A 22,280-nucleotide genomic window follows, 5' to 3' on the forward strand; every position below is an offset into this window, starting at 1 on the left:
CTTCATGATTTCAATCGACACACTAGTTGCCTAACCTTTTGATCGAAGTTTTCTGCTACAAGTCACGGACAATGCCAAGACACGTTGGAAAGAAGTTTAGGACTGTCTTTGCATTCGGCAAAAGGAAGAGAAAGCGTAAGCGTAAGATTGCAACACAAGAAGAAAAAGAAGCTGATAAAAAGCCTGCTGAAACGGCGACCGACTTGGCGGCACCTTCGACATCGACGGGCGTCAGTGAAAGCACGCCGCTTCTCAGTTCGAAGAGAAAATTGGACGTTTTAACCAGAAAACATGCGTGTACGGGTGACAGTGATTCCAGTTCAGATGAAGAACCACCGTCAAAAAAAAGTCCATCAGTTCCCAAAGTAAAGCTTCGCACAGGACCGCCACAATCTTCACAGAACATCATCGTTGATGTGTCAACGTTGGACAGTTTGGTGTCGTCAGTTCGTTGCGAAAAATGCGAGTCAAAGGTTTGTGGAAATTAATATAGTAGTCTACAGATATATAATATTTAATATAAATAATATAGTATTTTATTTTATTTTATTTCATGAGTTTTTGTTTTGTTTCATAGCGAAAAAAAAGCTGTCTGTATATCTCTATCTGTATCTGTTGAGTACATCGCTGTCGCCAAGATGATGGCATTATCGCCACGGTTGGGGGTGTTCACAGCTTGGCAGGTTTACTGTTGAGATGTTAATAGTTTTTTTAAAGATCGCAGGAGTTGGTGCTCTTACTATATTTTCTTCCAGGTGGTTCCAGTCTTTTACTGTGCTAACAAAAAAATGACTGTATTGCTCTGCCTGACATCTGCTGACTTGGAATGTTCTTGTGTTGTTTCTTATGTGATTAGAGATTGCACTAGTGGTGTCTTACTGATCGTATATAGTTGAATACCTTCTTCTTTTTTGTGAGCACATTGATTGACTTTTTTTTCCTCAAGTTCTCATATTTTTGTTTTCAAAGGCAGTTTTTATTTTTCTCAAGTATGTTGAAACTCTTCCCAGTAATATTTCTGTGGATTTTTTTTTTTTTTTTTTTTACTGAGTCTGACTTACTGGTAGTGGTAGTCAGTGTGTGTGTATGTGTGTGTGTAAAAAACTGAGTCTCCCTTTATTCTCTCTCTCTCTCTCTCATTATCTCTTTTGTATCTTCTATTCTGACACATTTGATTTTTTTCAGGTCTGTGTATTTGAAGACAAGACGAAGAGGAATGGGTCAGCATGCAGTCTGGAGGTGAGGTGTGTTTCCTGTGATGCTGTGATTCCAGGGACACAGACCATGACATCGCTAAAGACGGGGACAGTCTTCACAGGTTTTGACATCAACCGTCGCCTTGTTGCTGCTGCTTCTGCAACTGGGATTGGCTACACCCAGCTATGCCGTTTTTTTGGTATGGTGAATATGCCACGACCCATGCACCAAAAAACGTGGCGTGATTACTCAAAAAAAATATAACGAGGGTGCAAGCAGAGCAGCCAGCAAACACATGCAGGACATAGCTGATCATGTGCGTGCAGCCTGTGCAGAGATGGGTCTAGGTCAGCCATCAGATGATGGCTGCTTAGACATCTCTGTCTCCTTTGATGGCAGTTGGCATCGGAGAGGAAGGACTTCCCACAACAGAATTGCCACTGTCATTGAAATTTTTACTGGACTTATCCTGGACTATGCTGTGCTGAGCAACTACTGCCAGGCTTGTGAGCAAGGCCGTGTTGAAGATGCTCCAGGATATGTTGAATGGTGAGAGAAACATGAGCCTGATTGTCAAAAGAACTGCAACTGTTCTTCTGCTGCCATGGAGACTCAAGCAGCTGTCATCGTGTTTGGAAGATCAGTGGGACTGCATAACTTCAGGTACAAGCATCTGCTTGGACTTGGAGGTGGGGATGGAAAGGCTTATGCTGCGGTCAACGAGTCAGCTCCATATGGTGATAGCTTTGAGGTGGAAAAGATTGAGTGCGTGAACCATGTCACTAAAAGGATGGGCACAGCACTACGAAATCTTGTTGAAAAGCAAAAAGCCATCGAGCAGCCCATAGGAGGAAGAGGGAAGTTGACAGAAAAAAGAATCAAGCAGCTCACCAACTACTATGGACGGGCTATCAGAGACAACCCAGGGGACCTCAACAAAATGGAGCAGGCATTGTTTTAATCAACCTTTCAGCATTATTGTTTTGCTCTTTTTTGACTGGTTTTAAGAAGTGACGTTTTTTTTTTGTTTTTTTTTTTATAAATGTTTTAATTACACATACTTAACCGTGACCCAACTAGTGCAGACTCCGGCAGGGGTCTGACATTCCTGTCCGTTTTATTATACTTTTAATCAACCTTTCAGCATTATTGTGTGCTCTTTTTGACGGGTGATCAGCCCTGACATGGCCCCTTGGTGGGGGGCTTGGCAACAAGCAACATGGTTTGATTTGATTTGATTTCCGTTTCAGGCTACTTTTTCTCTCAAGACTTCCAGCAGATCTGGCGTGTGGCGGAGAAGCTGGAGTTTGGTCTGTTGGGGGTGAACGAAGGCCTTTTCTCCTGCGCTGAGGGCGCCTTCGGTGGGGTCAAGGAGTCAGGTCTGGGCTCTGAGGGTGGAAAATATGGATTGGATGAGTACTTGGTACTGAAATATGTCTGCATGGGAATCTGATTTTGGGGGGTAACTCACTACCTGAGTCGAGGGAGACAGGGGGAGTGGTGGGAGACAGGGTGGGAGATGGGGAGTGGTGGGAGACAGGGTGGGAGACTGGGAGTGGTGGGAGACAGGGTGGGAGACGGGGAGTGGTGGGAGACAGGGTGGGAGACGGGGGGAGTGGTGAGAGACAGGGGAAGTGATGGGAGACAGGGGGAGTGATGGGAGACAGGGAGAGCAGTGGGAGTGATGGGAGACAGGGGGAGTGGTGGGAGACAGGGGGAGTGGTGAGAGACAGGGTGGGAGACGGGGAGTGGAGTGGTGGGAGACAAGGGGAGTGGGAGACAGGGGGAGTGGTGGGTCCTTGAGAAAGTTGGACTGATATGGTCAATTTGTTGGTGCAATGATTCTGTCGTGGGTTTGTTTTGGCTTGGATTGAAATGCATAAAGGGGAATTAAAAAAAAAGAAAAGTTGTTTAGAATAGTTTATTGTTCCAGTTTTCATGTAGGGACATATGGACCTTTCTTTTTTCTTTCTTTTTTCTGTGGAGGGTGTGTATGTTTTATTTTGATATGTAGGTTAATTTGTTTTTACATCAGCATTTTGGAGTGGTGGTCAGGTGGTGATGTGCTGACAAGGAAAGGAGGCGACTGGTTCAAATCCTAAGAATTGACTGGAATTTTAAACATTATGCTGTACATGGATTATGGGTGAATGTTCTTCCTGTCTGTATATTTGAGGGATAAATGTTCATTTTTGTGTGTGTGTTTTTAGCATCAAGTGAACTTATGTGAACTGTGGATGGTTAGTTGTTTGTATTCATTTGATTTTGAAAATAAGATTTTGTAATATAAGTTTCTTATAGATAAGGACAAGTTAACAGAAAGCATATGTACAGAGTTGTCATGTTTGTTGACTGTTGTTATTTCCTTTTAGTCTCCATTCAGAATATGGATCTTGAATATTGTTCCAGTCACTGTGGAGATAGTAAAATATAATCTGTGGAAACAGGTGAAATCTTCCATTGCTAATTATGGTGTACAGAGCTAACAACTGTATTAATGGTTGAGAACATTTGTGTTAGTGATGTCTAACAGTTTTATATCACTGAGAGCTTCCATTCAAAATTTGAAAATTTGATATATTGTTAAGTTCAGTCACACATTAGAAAAGTTATACATATCTTCTGGAATATTGCTGAGCATCATCAGTTGGTGGTGTTATTGTCATCTGGCCAGCTTTTGTTTAAACATTCATTTTGTATTATTTTTTTCCATGATAGGGCATGTGAACGGACTATAAAAAAGAAAGAAAGAATCAAAAGACTGTATATTGCATCTACTCAGAATGTGTGAAGATGGGACGTTAGCAAGGAATGTTTAGTGAAGGTAAACATCTCTTATTTTTGCAAATGTTTTTATGACTATTTTAAATGTGCATCTGCTTTATGCTGTGATTTTTCTTTTGATGATGAAATAACCAGTATTTTGTGGTTTTCTTTTACTTTTTAGATATTGCTTTCTTCACATGATTATGCCAGCAGAGCTGCCAAAGCAATAATACATTCAGCATGGTCATTGCACACATGCAGAAGGGTATGTTATGTTCATCTTAATTTGAAGTACCGCTACCTAGAATTCTTTCTACTTTTGTGGTATAGAGAGTTAGCATCTCTGTGTTAGTGCTGACATCTCCACTACTCATCCTTCCACTTTTGCTCAGACAAAAGAATTATATGTTGTCAAATATTTGAAATAAATCAGAGAAAATAATTTCTGTGTGAAATGTGGCATGTTTTGATTTGGCACTTGCTTCATATGCAACACATTTTGATTTGGCACATAAGCAGTATATTTCGATTTGACAGCTACTTCTCAACCCTGAAACTTTTTATCAAAAGTATATTGTGACTTGATGAATATAACTTTTGTTTTTATTACCATCACAGGTAACCAGTGACATCTTGGGTCATTCATGGTGCTGCATTTTTGTGGTGAGCCAAGCTAGAATTAAAACAAAATGAAAACAAATGTTGACAAAGCTCACCTGAATCTTGTTAGTCAAAAGCATGCATGACCATAGAAAAATGAAGTGACGCTAATCAGGATGATTGTTCAGGCAAGCAGACCTGACCATGATTTTTTCACACAACAGCAACAACCAAAAAATGAACTCTGAGTCTATGCTTTGTCAATGAACTCTCCGTAAAGAGGCTGAGTTTTACAACAATAAATCTGTTATGACAAAATATAGCAAAACTGAACATGAAAGAGTCTGGCATGATTAATAACAAACAGCAACAACAAAAAGCAAAAGCCTCTCTTTCACTGTCTTTCCATTTCTTAACACACATACACACATCATTATTATAATCATCTAGTAAGATTAACGTTGTGTTGTACTGACAGTAAAATCACATGGTTACAAACTGATTGTGCACTACACACACACACACACACACACACACACACACACTAATATATCTTACCAGTGAAAAGACGTTAAACTAAAGAAAGAAAAAACACACACACACACACACACACACACACACACATATGAGCATGTATACACAAGCAGACATTCACTCATGCATGTACGCACACTGGAACACTGACATCCACGCACATGCACACATTCACACATATACATGCACAGTTTCAGTTTCAGTTTCACTTTCTCAAGGAGGCATCACTGCGTTCGGACAAATCCATACACGCTACACCACATCTGTTGAGCAGATGCCTGACCAGCAGCATAACCCAACGCGCTTAGTCAGGCCTTGAGTGCATGCTTACATATTTGTGTACCTATGAAAGGGGATTTCATTTTACGTAATTTCGCCAGAGGACAACACTCTCGTTGCCATGGGTTCTTTTTCAGTGCGCCAAGTGCGTGCTGCACACGGGACCTCGGTTTATCGTCTCATCCGAAAGACTAGACGCTCAGTTTGATTTTCCAGTCAAACTTAGGAGAAAGGGCGAGAGCGGGATTCGAACCCACACCCTCACGGACTCTCTGTATTGGCAGCTGAGCGTCTTAACCATTCTGCCACCTTCCTCCCTATGCACACAGTGACACAAACACACTAGCTGACACCGCACATGACATCAAACATACATGAATCACATGAACATATCATCTTGGCAGATTCTATTGTCCTGACAAATCATAGTACACACACATATGCACACATACTGCAAACACACACATACACGCAGGCGCACACACAAACACACGCGACGCACATAAACATGGCACACACTCGCACACACATGCATGCAACACGTCCACATGCACATGCACACACACACATACAGACATGCACGCAAGCAGACATAGACACACACAAACGCGCACATGCCTGCAGACACACAGCGTACAGACAGACAACATTCCACACATTCCTTGTCAAGGATCGAACGTCAGTTTTCGAAAGTTGCACATTTGTCGAGATTCTTGATTAGCTCAACTCACAGAACGTGAGAAGTCGTTTTAGCACAAAGAGTTGTGATGCAGACAAAATTACGAGGTAAAAAATTACGATATTTCTTCGGCGGGTTTTAAATTCAGTGAACAAATAAAACGTTTTTTGTTTTGTTGTGTGCATGTTTTTTTCTCCCATGACACGGATTCATAGTTTCAAACCCTTTTATGGATGTTTGCAGTCAGAAAATGTCCAAAGACCTAAATATGTACTGGTCTCTGTTAAGATACCTGGAATCAAGAAACAGGTTAAACTGGATACAGATTTTTTTTTTTTTTTTTCAAATTTAAAGACATATTCACTTACAAGATGTGAACAAGAGTGCGCACACTTTGATTGAAAGTCAGGAGACTGTCCTGAACCTTTTTAAAAAATTTTTTCCTTCTGTTTTTTTAACTGTCAGCTGAACAGGAAGCATTGTGACTGGTCAGGATGAACTAGAAATTGGCTGCCTGACCAATCGGGGGTCAATTTCTGTTCTCGAAGTACAGAGAAAAAAAACAACAAACAGACATCTGCTTGAAGAAGGGACATGGCGTCAAGTTCATTTTGATATTTCAGTGAACGGGACTGCTGAAATTGGCAGCAACTACCTCCCTGTGGTATATATTATTATTCAGCGATTTCCTTTTTCAATACCTAATTTCAAGGACCTCGGCCCTTGCCTCTTCCTTCTCTACATCAATGACCTCCCAAAGTCCATCAAATGTAAGGCCAGATTATTTGCAGATGACACCATGTACAACAAAATAATCAAGAAGGAAGCTAACCAGCACACATTCCCAAGAAGACCAATAGCTATACCTTCCCTTTCCATATGGGAGAAACAATGGGCAAATGCAATTCCACCCGCAAAAGAGATCCACCTTGAGTGTCAGTAGAAAGGAAAAAGATCGAACTACAAACTCTAAGGTCATCTGCTGGAAATCGTCAACACCACAAAATATCTTGGTGTGAACATCCAAGATGACCTACACTGGGGATCCCACATCAATTCTACAACCAACAAAGCCAACAAGACCTTAGGCTTTCTCCGGCGCAACTTGAAGACAGGAAACAACAAGGCAAAGGAAACTGCATACAAAGCCCTTGTTCGACCTATCCTTGAGTATGCTGCATCTGTGTGGGATCCCTATACAGCCAGTGACATCCAGGCCAACGAAAAGGTCCAGTGCCGAGCAGCAAGATGGGTCACAAACCGACATCGACTGACGTCTTGTGTCGGCTCCATCCTTAGCTCCCTCAACTGGTACCCCCAAGTCAGACGAAAAAAATCTCGCCTGGAGATGTTAGTTCCACCATGGTCTCATCTCCATCAACACAGACAACCTACCAACACCATCAGACAGTGGGTTGAGCTGCACAAAAAAACAACACCTGCAACTACGACATCCCTGCTTGCAGGACGCAGTACAGACAGATGTCTTTCTTCCCCCGTACCATCCCGGAATGGAACACTCTGCCCCAGGAGGTTGTCACAGCCGAGTTGCTGGACTGCTTCAAGTCAAGACTGGCCTCCTGCCTGTGACACAACAGAGTAGACTTAACCCCCCACTACCCTCCAACACTTCTGTTTAGTCCTTCCCCCACCCCCACACTCCCTCTGCTCCTCCAACTGCCAGCAAGTCCACCCATCCCCACCTCCATTGGTAAGTAGTGTCGTTGTAGGCTAGGGCTGTGCCGGTCGGGTGTATTCCTGTGGACCACTACGGTAGCTGGATTGGCCAAGCTGGAGATGTGAACACACCAGTGGACTCTGCCCCATCTTCCCTATCAATTAATAGTACATCCCTCAGTAGCCCAGCTGAATTGCACCCAACAGCAACTTCCCAGAACATAACAGCTTTCATCAGCATACTGATGTTGGTCGTCAAGTGGAAGAAGAAGAAGCTTCAGAAACTGTTGACATTGAAAAGTTGTGTCCAGCTTCAAAACCTGTTGACATGGTATGGTTGTGTTTAAATCAAGAAAACACTGATATTGTCAGTGTCATGTTCCAACTTCAGAAAATGCTGACACTGAAAGGGGCATTTTTAACTATGAAAATATTGGTATTGCAAGGATAAAGTGATAGACAAATGTTTGGAACTGAACCAGGAAATGTTGTCTTGTGTGCTGGGGTGTGTGTTTCTGCATTACTGCAGGGGTTTGTGAAAAGACATAAGACACCAAAAAGTCAGTGTGACCTGAGCAAGAGAAATCAATGAAGCATGTTGAAGTGAAATCTCATTGGGCAAATACAGAGGGTAGTTTCACACAATTTCCACCATTAATTTTCATCACTTTCTCACAGGACACTTGGCAGATGAAGACAGACTCTCTGCAAAATCAGCAAAACACTTCATGTCATTTTTTTAACCACAACTTTATTAAAATTTGGATGATGTGAAATGAACTGCACGTAAAAGACACACGCATATTGCAACCAATGGAAACTGAATACCCAGGCAATGTCAAGAGAACACTGATGGACTAGCTGAAGGTATACAGGGTGTAAGGACACAGCAATGATACACTCAAGGACAGCACAATTTAGAAAGCAGTTAAGCATTATAATAACATAGCCTCTGGCTCATACATGCCTTAACAACAGCCATTTGAAAAGAACACAACAGTTTTTCATTGCGCTTGCATGGAAATCAAAGACCAAATGTGGGCACACCAAGACAAATAGCCTCAAATGTACAGTAAAGGAGACTCCAGCCCATGTACATGCTTTGAGGAACAAGTGTATTCTCTATAATTGGTGGATCAGAAAGATGCAGGCCTGGAAAAGGAGGAAAGCAATGGAAAGGAGCACAATTTGTGAGGGTCAAGACAAAACCCTTAGTTGTAGTTCTTTTTTCAATGTTCTTTCTCAAGGGAAGAAACTGGTGCTGGGGACAGACTGGTACTCAGTTCAATCTGGACCAAAAGATTTTATGCAATTTAGTGTAGAAGCAACATTCAGTTGGTGAAGTTTCTTTATACCATTTAGTGTCTGAAGGAATGGCTCCTAATGGTTCCAAACACTTTTTCAAACTCCATTTAGAATGTTCATGCCAACAAAGGCCCTTTTGGGTGAGAAGTTCAAATCATACAAAGCAAACCTGCATGTATTCTTTTAACTTTATTGTGTTTGCCATGAAAACTCAAGTATTAAAATGTCTGTGTTTGTGCACCCATCTGGAAATTGTAACCACATTACAGAAAAAAACCCAACTTCTCACATACAATTACCTTAAATTTGTGGGTACACTTCTCGAACACAACACTTAAGAGACTGCTTATTCACCATTGCAAAGGGCATCACAAGTTCCACGGGCCATGGCCATTATGAAAAATACTGCCAATCACACAGAAGCAGAACTATGTGACCTGATTATGAGCACTCAAAGCAAGGAATATATAATTAGAGAATGCAAGAACAACCATCAGCAGATCTGCATTAACACACACTTTCAGATACTCTCAAAATGTTATGTATTATGAATGTTCAAAATAATCTCTGATACAAAGCAAGCATTCAAAGGAATATAAAAGATCTATATGTCTGAATGTACATTCATGGAGTTAAAAAAAACCCAAACCAAATCAAACTGATGGTTAGAAGGGGTGGGACTGGTGGAACAAGATGCAGTTTAGCACTTGTCAAACAAGCAATTATTTACTTTGTTTTTTTTAGTTCTCCACTACTTATTCATGTTGATTTAAGGAGAAAATGGCAAAAATTACAGTTATTTTCTTCCTTTCATTTGTTGTCAAGTGGCTAAAATCACATCTCTTTCTTTCTTTTTTTTTTTCAAGATAAAAAATGAACAACATCTTGTCCAAGTTGAAACTCTCATTCAAAATAAAAGTTCCTCAGTGAGGTCAACCATAGTTTTATGTATTAAAAAAAAAGGAACTGTGTAAAATGTTTTAAAACGAATTCTTGATTGAAGATTCCAATTCTATGAATCATTTTAAAGGAAACATTTTCAACCTTTCTTTGTTTCTAGAAAATGAACTTACTATATTGTTTATCTTCCTGATTGAGTGAAATGGATAAAGTTATATCACTGTTCTTTTCAACAACAAAAGTTATCAATCCAAAAACATTTGCATATCATTCACTATGTAACAAGAATAGGACTTTGAACATATTCCAAAAACAACCACCCCATGGGGTCATCAAAGTCAAAACACACTTTACCATTCAGAATAGCAACATTTGCAAATCATGCGACTAAAAATACTAATCATCCACTGTACGCACTGCAGTCAGTTGACAATATGAGAAGAGAGAGCGATCAGAGTGTTACAGTACAGCCATGACCCTACCCCTAAGCTTGTGATGGGACAAAAATGTCTGCAGTGAAATCTTAAGTGCTTCCAAGAGAAAGTAAATGAACTGTACGATGGCGCATATGACAATAACATTCAGGAAGCAAAGTACATCCTGTCAATGTAGCAGGCAAGAGAGACATCAAAAGCAGACATCAACAAACCGGTATCTTATCACCTGCTAAAAGCACAACTTCAGGTAGCTAAGAACCACTGGCATGATTGACAAACCACAGTCCCTGATCCTCTTTCCTCAAACACTCTTTCCATCTTCATGTCAGATCATTCCTTCTCTCACATTTTCCTTCCAACACTGAATCGATTCTCCAAACTGAAGCCACATCTTCCACTGACAACACTGCTTCAGTTTTCACTGCAGCTGTTTCAGTGACAGTACTGTGTGCCGTCTCTGTTTAGGGCTCCCTCTTTCTTCTGTGGGGTTCAAGCAAGGACCATCACATCCACTTCCCTACCTCTGGGGACCTTTACAAGGACCATCACATCCACTTCCCTACCTCTGGGGACCTTTACAAGGACCATCACATCCACTTCCCCACCTCCGGGGACCTTTACAAGGACCATCACATCCACTTCCCCACCTCCGGGGACCTTTACAGGGACCATCACATCCACTTCTCTAACTCTGGGGACCTTTACAAGGACCATCACACCCACTTCCCTAACTCTGGTCCCTGCTTCATCTGTCAGCATTGTCTTCATTCTCAGTGAACAAGTGCAGCTTTCAACACAGATGCACCATCAAGGCTGTTTGTTCACTGAAACACCAGCTGTGCTGCATGGCATGCTGTGCTATAGTGACCTTAACCTGTTTCTGTGAGGACACTCCTAGCCTTGTTCTCATTGTGTTATAGTGACCTTCACTTGTTTCTGTGAGGACACTCCTAGCCTTGTTCTCATTGTGTTATAGTGACCTTCACCTGTTTCTGTGAGGACACTCCTAGCCTTGTTCTCATTGTGTTATAGTGACCTTAACCTGTTTCTGTGAGGACACTCCTAGCCTTGTTCTCACTGTGTTATAGTGACCTTCACTTGTTTCTGTGAGGACACTCCTAGCCTTGTTCTCACTGTGTTATAGTGACCTTCACTTGTTTCTGTGAAGACACTCCTAGCCTTGTTCTCATTGTGTTATAGTGACCTTCACCTGTTTCTGTGAAGACACACTAAGCCTTGTTCTCATTGTGTTATAGTGACCTTCACCTGTTTCTGTGAGGACACTCCTAGCCTTGTTCTCATTGTGTTATAGTGACCTTCACCTGTTTCTGTGAGGACACTCCTAGCCTTGTTCTCATTGTGTTATAGTGACCTTCACCTGTTTCTGTGAAGACACACTAAGCCTTGTTCTCACTAATGCTGTGAGTCTGGCATACCAGGGATGGAGAAGTCTTGAAAACTGATCACACACAGAAATCGAGAGATATATGTCCTGGACACTTTGCCTTTTAGGTTCAGTGTGTCTCAGGACCATTCTCTGTGTAGGTTTTTTTTTATGTTTGTCATGTCTGCAGTACACGTGGACATGCTGCATGGGATGCCCTGCAGTTTGTCTTCCTGACAGTACAAAGCTCTGCAGTGTAGTGTTCTTTGTCTTTACACTCCACAGTGTGAATGGCACTTCACCATCTGATTCTCAAACTGACTGTTCTCCATGCAGCAAATCTTTTTCATGTGCCATGCACACACTTTTGCTGACCTATTTCTTTGTTATAATAAAAAATGTTTCATGGAAAATGTCACAGCCTTTTTTAATGTTAATTTTTTTCTAAATTTAGGGGTGTGATTTTGTATCCAACACAACTGTTGTTGGTTTCCTAAAATTGGAGATAGCGAATGAGAGTTTTCACATTTACTGAAAACGGCCCATCGTAGTTAAAGAAATATGAAAAAAAGATACAAGGACACTGGCCAAAAATATTTTATGGTTGGATCATATGTACACAATAAAGTGGCAGAAAGATGCTACAATGCTAGGAGTTTGGCGCACAACATATATCACATTCTATTAACAATGCTTATGGATAATGCTTTCCAATTCTGCACTGAAAGCAAAGCCTGCTATTGGCAGCTGGTGATTCTGGCCACTCTTTTACATCTCTCTACCTCCTGTGCATGAGGAAAGCTACCCTCCTCATTTTGCACACACAACTCCACACCCAGGCCATCACGTGAAGGAAGGGATGGCAGTATTGCACATGGTTAACATTGTCCACATCATGTTTCCAGCAAAGATAGGATACCAGTCAAAGTACAAGAAGTATGCAGTTCTAATATCAACAATCCTTTTTGCTTGGTGAACATCTCAATGCTCTACAGTAAAGCTCGCTCTCTTTCTCTCAAAAAAAAACAAAACCTAGCACACTATCGTGAAACGTTTGTTTCATGGTTAAACACAGACTGAAAACAAGTGGGAGCTCTCTCATGACATGTTCCGATACATACAAATGCATGAGATGTACACAAGCATTTACACTCTAACACACACTCCAGCAAGCACACACACACATGGACCAGTTTACCTCCAACCAGATTACATGTGGCAGTCAAGCAGTACAGACTGGTATGACCAGAAACGCTGGTGTCCTCCCTCCTTTCAAAACACATGAAAAACCAGTGCATCAAAGTTTATCAGTCCTGTCCTGGAAAGGCACAGGAGTTGTCACCCCTGCAATGGGGTTGTCTTCATGGCAAGGTAATTGAAAAAATGGCCAAACATGCTGACCTGTCACCGTCGCATTAAAAGCCAGTGACACGTTGATTTTCCACACAAGACCAGCAGATGGTTCATGCACACATCTTTAATGTTGATGCTGCTTTGCAGCATGATGACGCACACAGGAAGAAGACTGGAAGTATGCTGATGCTGTGCTTTCATTGTAGGTTTCAGGACCTCACTTATTCATGATGTGTAAATAGAAAAGTGAAAACAGTTCAGTTATTACCAGGACATCTTGGTGGAGCAGATATTTTTCAACTGCTGGGCTACCATTGGTCCTTGGCATAAGGACACCCTAATAGCTTACAAGCTTGTAACACTGTGGATAATAGACAGTGGTGTGATTATGGGATGTTCATTCTCACTGCTTTTGTCTGTTTTCAAACAATGTGAACAAGACTGCAAGTTCCAAAATGCTAGTCTATTCACACAATGGTAGTGTTGTTGAGGAATATGGTGGACCAAACATCCCAGTGAAAACAACATCTTGATTATTTCACTGAGAATCATATATGTATGAAACCTTGATGCACTTAACTCAGCTTACTCATGCAAAAGAATTATTTCCTTTTTGTGTGATCAAAACCTTCACATGTGGCATGCACACTTCCACACACATCCATGTACCCCATATACATACACACATATAAACATGTACATACTCAATGCGTTTACATAGTAAAATTATGATTCCTGTACAAATGTAAGCAGTTTACATATTTAGAAATATCAGAAGACAAACAAGCAAATGCAGAAGAAAAGTTTTTTTTCCTTTCTTGTCATCTGTCTTCAGAACAATGGCTGCTGATGGTAACGACAGCCAACTCTCATTCTCAAAATATCATATTATTCAACACTCCTTTCAATAACAGTTACAGGTAACATAAAAAAAAAAAAGAAGTAATATACATCCAATGATTTTAACGTCAACAAATGGAATGCTACACAAAAAAAGTTTTTCACACAGACCATCCACACCTATGATGCACAGCTGAGATGTGATTTATCTGCAGTTCCTGTACATAATATTCAACACACGTTCCATACAACAGATGCAGAGCACACACCATCGCCTGCACACATCATTGCACAACAAACAGGAGTACAGGAATAACTACAAATACATTTATATGCACAAGTGGTGATGCAGATGATCTACAGAAAAAAATGTCTGGCAAAACAACAGGAAAACACCAATACGTAACTGGGTCTGACTTAGGTAAGTAAATAAATTGCTTCCCACTTTTGATGGGAAGTGAAGTGTGTACAAGACATTCACACTGTCAGCAAGTGCACCATCATGCTCACTCACACACAAGCAGACATACATGCATACAGATGTACATGCATGCACACACACACACACACCTCACATGCTTACACACACACACACATACACACACACGCACACACACATCATTTGCAATTACACATAATAAACCATTGTACACAAGAAAAGTACAGTTAACTACTAACCCGAATGGATATAATGAACAAGAAATTTCTAAGATAAAATGTATTGTTTAAAAACAAGAAGTCACAATGCAGCTTTTTTTCTTTACTTTTAATACACAGACAGAATATAAAAAAAAAAAATCAAATAGAAATGGACAGAGACAGAGAGTCGAAACCAGAGGATATCTGGTGTGTCACATAATGGGATGAAGCTGAAGTTTAAGACTGGATAATGGATTGTGAATGGACCAGAAATAATATTGCACTTCCTCCGGGGCGGCAGAAATAATATTGCACTGACCTGAAAAATGTCAATGACCAGATAGGTTCAGAATTATCCGAGCACCACGAAAAGAAAAAAAACGCCCTAGTGTGACCTTTCACAGGTTGGGGGTACTGTATCCCAAGCACCGGGGCTGGGGGGCAAAAAAGGGGGGTGAAAAAAACAAGGTGAGGTGCTGAGGGAAACAAGAACAAACAAAAACTAACAAGTATATTCAGAGGTGCCAATGGAAACAAGAACAAACAAAAACATTAAATATAACAAGAAAATTCAGTGCTCATCAACATCACACACACACACACACACACCCTCTCTCTCTTTCTTTCTCTCTTCAGTCTCATTCACTTAAAACAGCACAAACCATATTGAAACACCACTCCATTCTCGTTCCATAATATTCTTTTTTATGTTTTTTGCTGTTGTTGTGATTTTCAATATTAACATCATTCATTCTTTATTTTCATTGCCTTGTGACTCACTGTTTCAGTGGGAAATGTGTGTGGATTATCTCACAGAGATTTTCACTAAAGGACATGTGCAACCTTGGTTTTGAACAATGACAGTTAATAAACAAAATGGTCATGTGGTTACTGGCTTGACTGAAGTCCACCATGCCTGGAATTTAACAATGAAAGTAGATGTTATTCATACTTTTTTCATAAAACCATTCCCTTGTTGGCTCAGTGATTTAAATCAGCTAACATGTATCTTTAAAAGATTTTGATTTTCTTTCTGGAAGGGAAAGAGTATTATGTCTCTGGTTTGCAGACATAGAAGAATGTTCACAATCAAACATCCACCACTGTCAGAATCATTTCCCATCAGTGTAGCACAGGTGATTAAAATCATAATCCTTCACATGCACAGTGCCAATCTGTTTCATCCTCTCTCTCTCTCTCTCTCCTTCATAAAAAAATATGTATACATGTGTTAAAATTACAAGCACACAGTGCAAATGTGTGCGCGAAAGCACACACATAAAAGGAGTCATTAACACAGATGATCCAAACAAAACTGAACCCAAATCACATACAGATAAAGGCATGTAAGTTTACACCAGCCTGAACACGGCTTCAAGTCTGATGCTACTTCACCACAGTATGAAATGGCATCACAACCAAGAGACAACCAAAAAGCTTCAGACAAGCACATTGATAAGTCACACTTGTTAGACTGAAGAAGTTCAGTGACAGTGTTTTCAAACTGGTGCACCTTGCACCTTCTCCTGCCACACATTCTTTTGTCCAAGAAACCCTTCTACAACAGATGACAGACATGACCTTAACCAGACACACAAATCTCCTTTACTGACTGTCTTAATCTCCTTTTCTCTGCTACATGAACAGCATGTTGATTATTCTCCAATACAGATTTTATGGATGTTTTCCATGTTCCAACTTCTTTTCGCTTTATATGTGTGTTCTTTCACACTGATTTGGTTCATTCACTTTGTCTGTACTCAGTTCATGAGATCTGGTTTTTCTCATCTTTTCAGAGTAAACATTGACAGTTCTGTATGGCATCTTATTTTTCTTTCAAACACAGGTAGTGACAGTTGTGTATATCAATAATGTTGTGCCCGCTTCAGAAGGATGATTACTGATGTCAGTTAAGGCAGCTTGTTGGGCAGTTGTCACCTTGGCAAATGGAAGCAGTATAAGTTGAAACTAGCCCACTACAAAACTGTGATGAGAACACTGACATTTTTGTTGTTGTTCCGTATTGTGATGGTTCATATCAGCAACAAAGAATCAAAACAGGATACTTGGAGCTCTGACCTTTTCATAAATATTTACATGTCCGAACTGATTCAAATGCATGAGATTCACATGCACTGTAAAAAGACATTTAAAAAAGATTTGGTTTTACTTTGAATTAATTAATCGACCAGAGTACCTCACATATAGCACAAATGCCTTGACAAGATAAGTTGTGCTTTTGCTTCCACAGAGCACTGCCACAAAAGCTGCATCACTTTTATAAATGCCACTGAAAGAACTTTCTTTTGAAGTCAAGCATGGTTTGTTTTCTAAACAGTGAAATAGAAAATCAAGTCCTGGTCTTCTGGAGCTTTGCGAGCACTACCTTTTCACAAGTACTTTTCATCATCACAACAAATTTAGAAGCAGACAAAAAACAAAAACAAAAAAAAAAAACCCCAAACAACCAAAACACCCCACTAAACTGAGATCAATTTTAGCACAAAATAAAGACTAGAATGTCTGCATTTAGGTGCACCCATGGTGCATTTAGGGGGAAAATACTTTAATTTGTTAATAACCATGTTAATATCAGAATTTTTACCAAATAAAGTAAGAAGAGAATCTAGAAAACTAACAAGACTAACTTTTCAACAGACTGTACATGAAGCACATTGATTCATTGCAATCTTCTGATCATCTTCAGTAGCAGGTCGAATATCAAAGGGATTGTCACACACGACAGTACTACTCCTAGAAGATATAACTGGGAAGTTTGAAGAAACCAATGACTTTTCTAAACTACCTGCATAAGTTTGTGTTGTCAAACTAGCTAGAAAAGCACGCATAGCATATACATCCAACAAACACTTGTCTTGACAATAGCTATATATGGCTTTCACTACACTGACCATTGATATTCTGAGAGGTGAGTTCCTGATAAGTGCTCACAGTAAATACCACCAGCTTACACTGGTCCAGCCTTTAATGTTGCTGACCCTCAGACATTTACAGAGTGAATGATCCATGTGATGAACCTGCAGGAACAGGTAAAACAGGCTGACCAGTTGTGATTCATTTGACCTGTCCACACAGGCAGGTGTGCCCTGTCCAGTGGCTGATGTCCTCTGTGGACCAGATGTTCCAGTCGAGTGCTGACCAGTATTACCACACGGAAGCTGATGCAATGAAAGCACAAAGCCACTTATTTTCAGGTTGGTTTTAATGCACATAATCTGAAAAAAACAGTAACAGTTTCTTTTCCTGTATTTTCATCTGTGTGAGTGATGTAGAAATGTGTGTTATCAATCCTTTTGGAAGGTACTGTGGGTACCTTTCTTTTCTGGAATGATTTTCTTCTATATTTCTGTACAAAATGACCATTCAGGTCCTGTTCAAGCTTTTTCTTCTCTCCCCTTTTCCCCAAACTATAGAACTGTCCACACTGTGAAAATGGATTAGTACATGATGGAATCAACATGGTGTTCATGTGAACTTCTGTCAGCAACGTCAGCTGTGTGTCCTGGTCACTGTCATTACACCACCCTGCTGACAAAAAGATAACCATCAAAGAACTACAAACCAAAGGGTGACTTCTTTTTCTTCTTCAAACCCCACAAATTACCTGCCCCTGTGCCTTACCTGGCAGCAGTCCCTTGCTCTCATGGGAAGCTTTACACCTGTCTTACGATTGAGCACTATGACCCCAGCACTGTGACACCTATCCTGGTTCTGTGGATATCTGGCTGGCAGGATACATGTGCACAGTCTTTGGTAAACCTCTGCTTTCTCTCCTTCCTGGAAGTCTTCACAGTGTCCCAAACAAAGCAAACGGGCATCAGATGTGCCTGAACCGAAGTCTCTGGCAGCCAGGATGAAGAAAAAACAAAACAAACCAGACCTGGACATTACTTTCTGGACATAGCAGCGATTCAGCAAGTACCTCTCTTTTTGTTGTTGTAAACTCCACTTTGAGACAAAAGAGTTTTTTGTTGTTGAAACAAGTCTGCGGTTTCCCCACAAACACCACCACTACTACTGCAGTATTATGCACTGTGCACTGAGATCCAGATAAAAAAAACTCTTCTTCTTTATCTCCCATTCTCAGAACCAATTTCTGTTTCTTCATAAGCAATACTTACACAAATTGTTCGGTACACACAAAGCCCTCCCAGTAGTGTCCGACAAGAAAGGATAACTGAAGACTTCCACTAAAAGAAAGAGAGTCTGCCGTGCGATGCTTGAAGCAGCAAATGGAATTCCAAGTTGTGACACACTGCAGCAGCAGAGAAGGGAGAGAGGGGCTGCTGGGAGAACTATACGATGGAGGACATGGCCGAGGGGTTCGGGGCCTCGGGCTTTGTGTCGCCGTACTGGCCGATGAAGGACCCGTCCTCGTTGAACTTGGTGGGGTCCACGTCCCCGTAGTCCTCCAGACTGTCAGTCTCGTCCTCCAGGGGGACTTTCTCCGGATCACGCTCAAAGGAGGCGCTGGAGTTGACACCATTCTTCTCACTGAAACAATACAGTTTTGTGCTGTGAAGAAAGAACTTATGACAAACTGCTGACACTGTTCTCACTGAAAAAATACAGTTTTGTGCTGTGAAGAAAACTTATAACAAACTGCTGACACTGTTCTCACTGAAACAATACAGTTTTGTGCTGTGAAGAAAGAACTTATAACAAACTGCTGACACTGTTCTTACTGAAATGACACAGTTTTGTGCTGTGAAGAAAGAACTTATGACAAACTGCTGACACTGTTCTTACTGAAATGACACAGTTTTGTGCTGTGAAGAAAGAACTGAAAACAAACTGCTGACACTGTTCTTACTGAAATGACACAGTTTTGTGCTGTGAAGAAAGAACTTATGAGAAACTGCTGACACTGTTCTTACTGAAATGACCGAAAGAACTTATAACAAACTGCTGACACTGTTCTTACTGAAATGACACAGTTTTGTGCTGTGAAGAAAGAACTTATGACAAACTGCTGACACTGTTCTTACTGAAATGACACAGTTTTGTGCTGTGAAGAAAGAACTTATGACAAACTGCTGACACTGTTCTTACTGAAATGACACAGTTTTGTGCTGTGAAGAAAGAACTTATGACAAACTGCTGACACTGTTCATACTGAAATGACACAGTTTTGTGCTGTGAAGAAAGAACTTATGACAAACTGCTGACACTGTTCATACTGAAACGACACAGTTTTGTGCTGTGAAGAAAGAACTTATGACAAACTGCTGACACTGTTCTTACTGAAATGACACAGTTTTGTGCTGTGAAGAAAGAACTTATGACAAACTGCTGACACTGTTCTCACTGAAATGACACAGTTTTGCGCTGTCAAGGAAAAACATATCATATCAAACTGCTGATACTGTTCTTACTGAAACAACAGTTTTGTACTCTCAGAAAAGAACATAAAATAACAAACTGTTGACAATGTTCTTCTCACTGGAATGATACAGTATTGTGCTGCCAGGAAAGAACTAAGTGCTGACACTGTTCTAACTGAAATGACACAGTTTTAGGCTGCCAGGAAAGAAGGTATCAAAACAAACTGCTGATGCTGTTCTTGCTGAAATGTAAGTTTTGTGCTGTCAGGAAAGAACGTAATTATGACAAACTGTGGACACTGTCCTAATTGAAACAACATAGGTTTGTGCGGTCTCCACGGGCGCAATAGCCAAAAGGTTAAAACATTGGACTTTCAATCTGAGGGTCCTGGGTTCGAATCACGGTGACGGTGCCTGGTGGGTAAAAGGTGGAGATTTTTACTATCTCCCAGGTCAACATATGTGCAGACCTGCCAGTGCCTGAACCCCCTTCGTGTGTATATGCAAGCAGAAGATCAAATACGCACGTTCAAGATCCTGTAATCCATGTCAGTGTTCGGTGGGTTATGGAAACAAGAACATACTCAGCATGTACACGCCCGAAAACGGAGTGTGGCTGCCTACATGGTGGGGTAAAAAACAGCCATACACGTAAAAGCCCACTCGCGTACATACGAGTGAGCGTGGAAGTTACAGCCTACGAATGAAGAAGAAGAAGAAGAAGAAGCTGTCAGGGAGGAACATATTATGACAAACTGTTGACACTGTTCTTCTCTCGCTGAAACAAACCAGTTCTGTGCTGTCAGAAAAGAATGTATTATGACAACCTGAAATCAAACATTTTTTGGTGGGCACAATGTCTGAGCGGTGTTTCCGACTTGCATCCTGAAGGTCCAGGGTTTGAATCCCAGCACTGCCTGGTGGGTCATTGGAGATAATTTCATGATCTCTCAGATCACATCTGTTACAGCACTGCCTGATGGGTTACTGGAGATAATTTCATGATCTCTCAGATCACATCTGTTACAGCAATGCCTGGTGGGTTACTGGAGATAATTTCATGATCTCTCAGATCACATCTGTTACAGCAATGCCTGGTGGGTTACTGGAGATAATTTCATGATCTCTCAGATCACATCTGTTAAAGCACTGCCTGATGGGTTACTGGAGATAATTTTATGATCTCTCAGATCACATCTGTTACAGCAATGCCTGGTGGGTTACTGGAGATAATTTCATGATCTCTCAGATCACATCTGTTACAGCACTGCCTGATGGGTTACTGGAGATAATTTCATGATCTCTCAGATCACATCTGTTACAGCAATGCCTGGTGGGTTACTGGAGATAATTTCATGATCTCTCAGATCACATCTGTTACAGCACTGCCTGTTGGGTTATTAGAGATAATTTCATGATCTCTCAGATCATATCTGTTACTGCCTTAGCTTCCTTTGAATGTTTACATTCACAAAAGTTCAGAATAAACAATGTTTACATTCACAAAAGTTCAGAATAAAAACTTAAAAGATCCTGTACAAGAGCAATAAACACTAAAGAGAACCTGTAATTTGTGCAGGAGCTTGGTGGATTCTGGAAACAATAATTCCAGCCTCCACTCACTGAACATTGGGGATGCCTACCTAACCCTACTCATGTTTCCTGGATACTAAGAGGTCCAGAAATGTCTTCTGAAGCTCTTCACTGACTCTCTTTATGTAGCGCTTCAATGCCTGAATTTTCAGCACTTCAAGGGCAACTTCTGGAACAATTTCGGATTTTCAGTTACAAAGTCTCAAAAGCAGAAAATCCTTTGCCTTGTTTTGTAAGCTGAAAAAGATGTTTATCACAACAATGCATGGTTCTTTATCAATCCACAAAGCAGAGGAACAGCTATGAATTCTAACATAATTTCTGAACAAGTAAATCTTTTAATAAGATATTGCAAATGCTCTTCTCAATATCTAAGATCTTCTCAGGGATTTTTTTTTTTTTTTTGAAAGGATAACAACTTTTGTTGCATTCAAGTACACTTAAACATGTATTAAAGATGATACATTGATACAGCCAAACATTAAACACAATGAAAACGTGCCCATTTCAATGTCTGATAACAGCTCTCAAACATGTCCCTTCAGCGCATACAAAACTCTGCTGCCCGACTCGTCCTCAGAAAGAAATGATCTGAGCACATCACTCCTCTTTTGCAACATCTCCACTGGCTCCCTGTCTCACACCGAATAAAGTACAAGATCAGCACTCTATGTTATAGATATATTCACAAAACTGCCCCTTCCTATCTCTGCGGCTGCCTTCACCTCTACACTCCATCTCGCTCACTACGA

The 22,280-nt window shown here is 40.7% G+C and overlaps 3 protein-coding genes across 8 annotated transcripts in view; 2 read left to right on the forward strand and 1 right to left on the reverse strand.

Moving 5' to 3' along the window:
- The window catches only part of LOC143284608 (succinate-semialdehyde dehydrogenase, mitochondrial-like), a 39,773-nt gene extending 37,064 nt beyond the window's left edge, over positions 1 to 2,709 (forward strand). For all 3 annotated transcript variants that reach the window (XM_076591440.1, XM_076591442.1, XM_076591441.1), the window contains exon 12: positions 2,448 to 2,709. In XM_076591440.1, coding sequence (XP_076447555.1) covers positions 2,448 to 2,650 — 203 coding nt within the window. In that variant the 3' untranslated portion in view covers positions 2,651 to 2,709. The remainder of the gene's footprint in view (positions 1 to 2,447) is intronic.
- Positions 27 to 2,458, forward strand: LOC143284609 (uncharacterized). The gene is made up of 2 exons (XM_076591444.1): positions 27 to 473; positions 1,186 to 2,458. Exon 2 carries the CDS (start codon positions 1,802 to 1,804, stop codon positions 2,156 to 2,158), a length of 357 nt encoding a protein of 118 aa, XP_076447559.1. The 5' UTR covers positions 27 to 473; positions 1,186 to 1,801; the 3' UTR covers positions 2,159 to 2,458.
- Positions 2,710 to 8,463: 5,754 nt separating the features above from the next.
- LOC143284610 (neuroglian-like) overlaps positions 8,464 to 22,280 on the reverse strand; it is an 87,334-nt gene continuing 73,517 nt past the window's right edge. For all 4 annotated transcript variants that reach the window (XM_076591447.1, XM_076591448.1, XM_076591445.1 and 1 more), the window contains one exon: positions 8,464 to 19,105. In XM_076591447.1, the coding sequence (XP_076447562.1) occupies positions 18,907 to 19,105 (199 nt within the window). In that variant the 3' untranslated portion in view covers positions 8,464 to 18,906. The remainder of the gene's footprint in view (positions 19,106 to 22,280) is intronic.

This window comes from Babylonia areolata, chromosome 8 (assembly GCF_041734735.1).
Source record: "Babylonia areolata isolate BAREFJ2019XMU chromosome 8, ASM4173473v1, whole genome shotgun sequence".
In the NCBI taxonomy this organism is placed as follows: domain Eukaryota; kingdom Metazoa; phylum Mollusca; class Gastropoda; order Neogastropoda; family Buccinidae; genus Babylonia; species Babylonia areolata.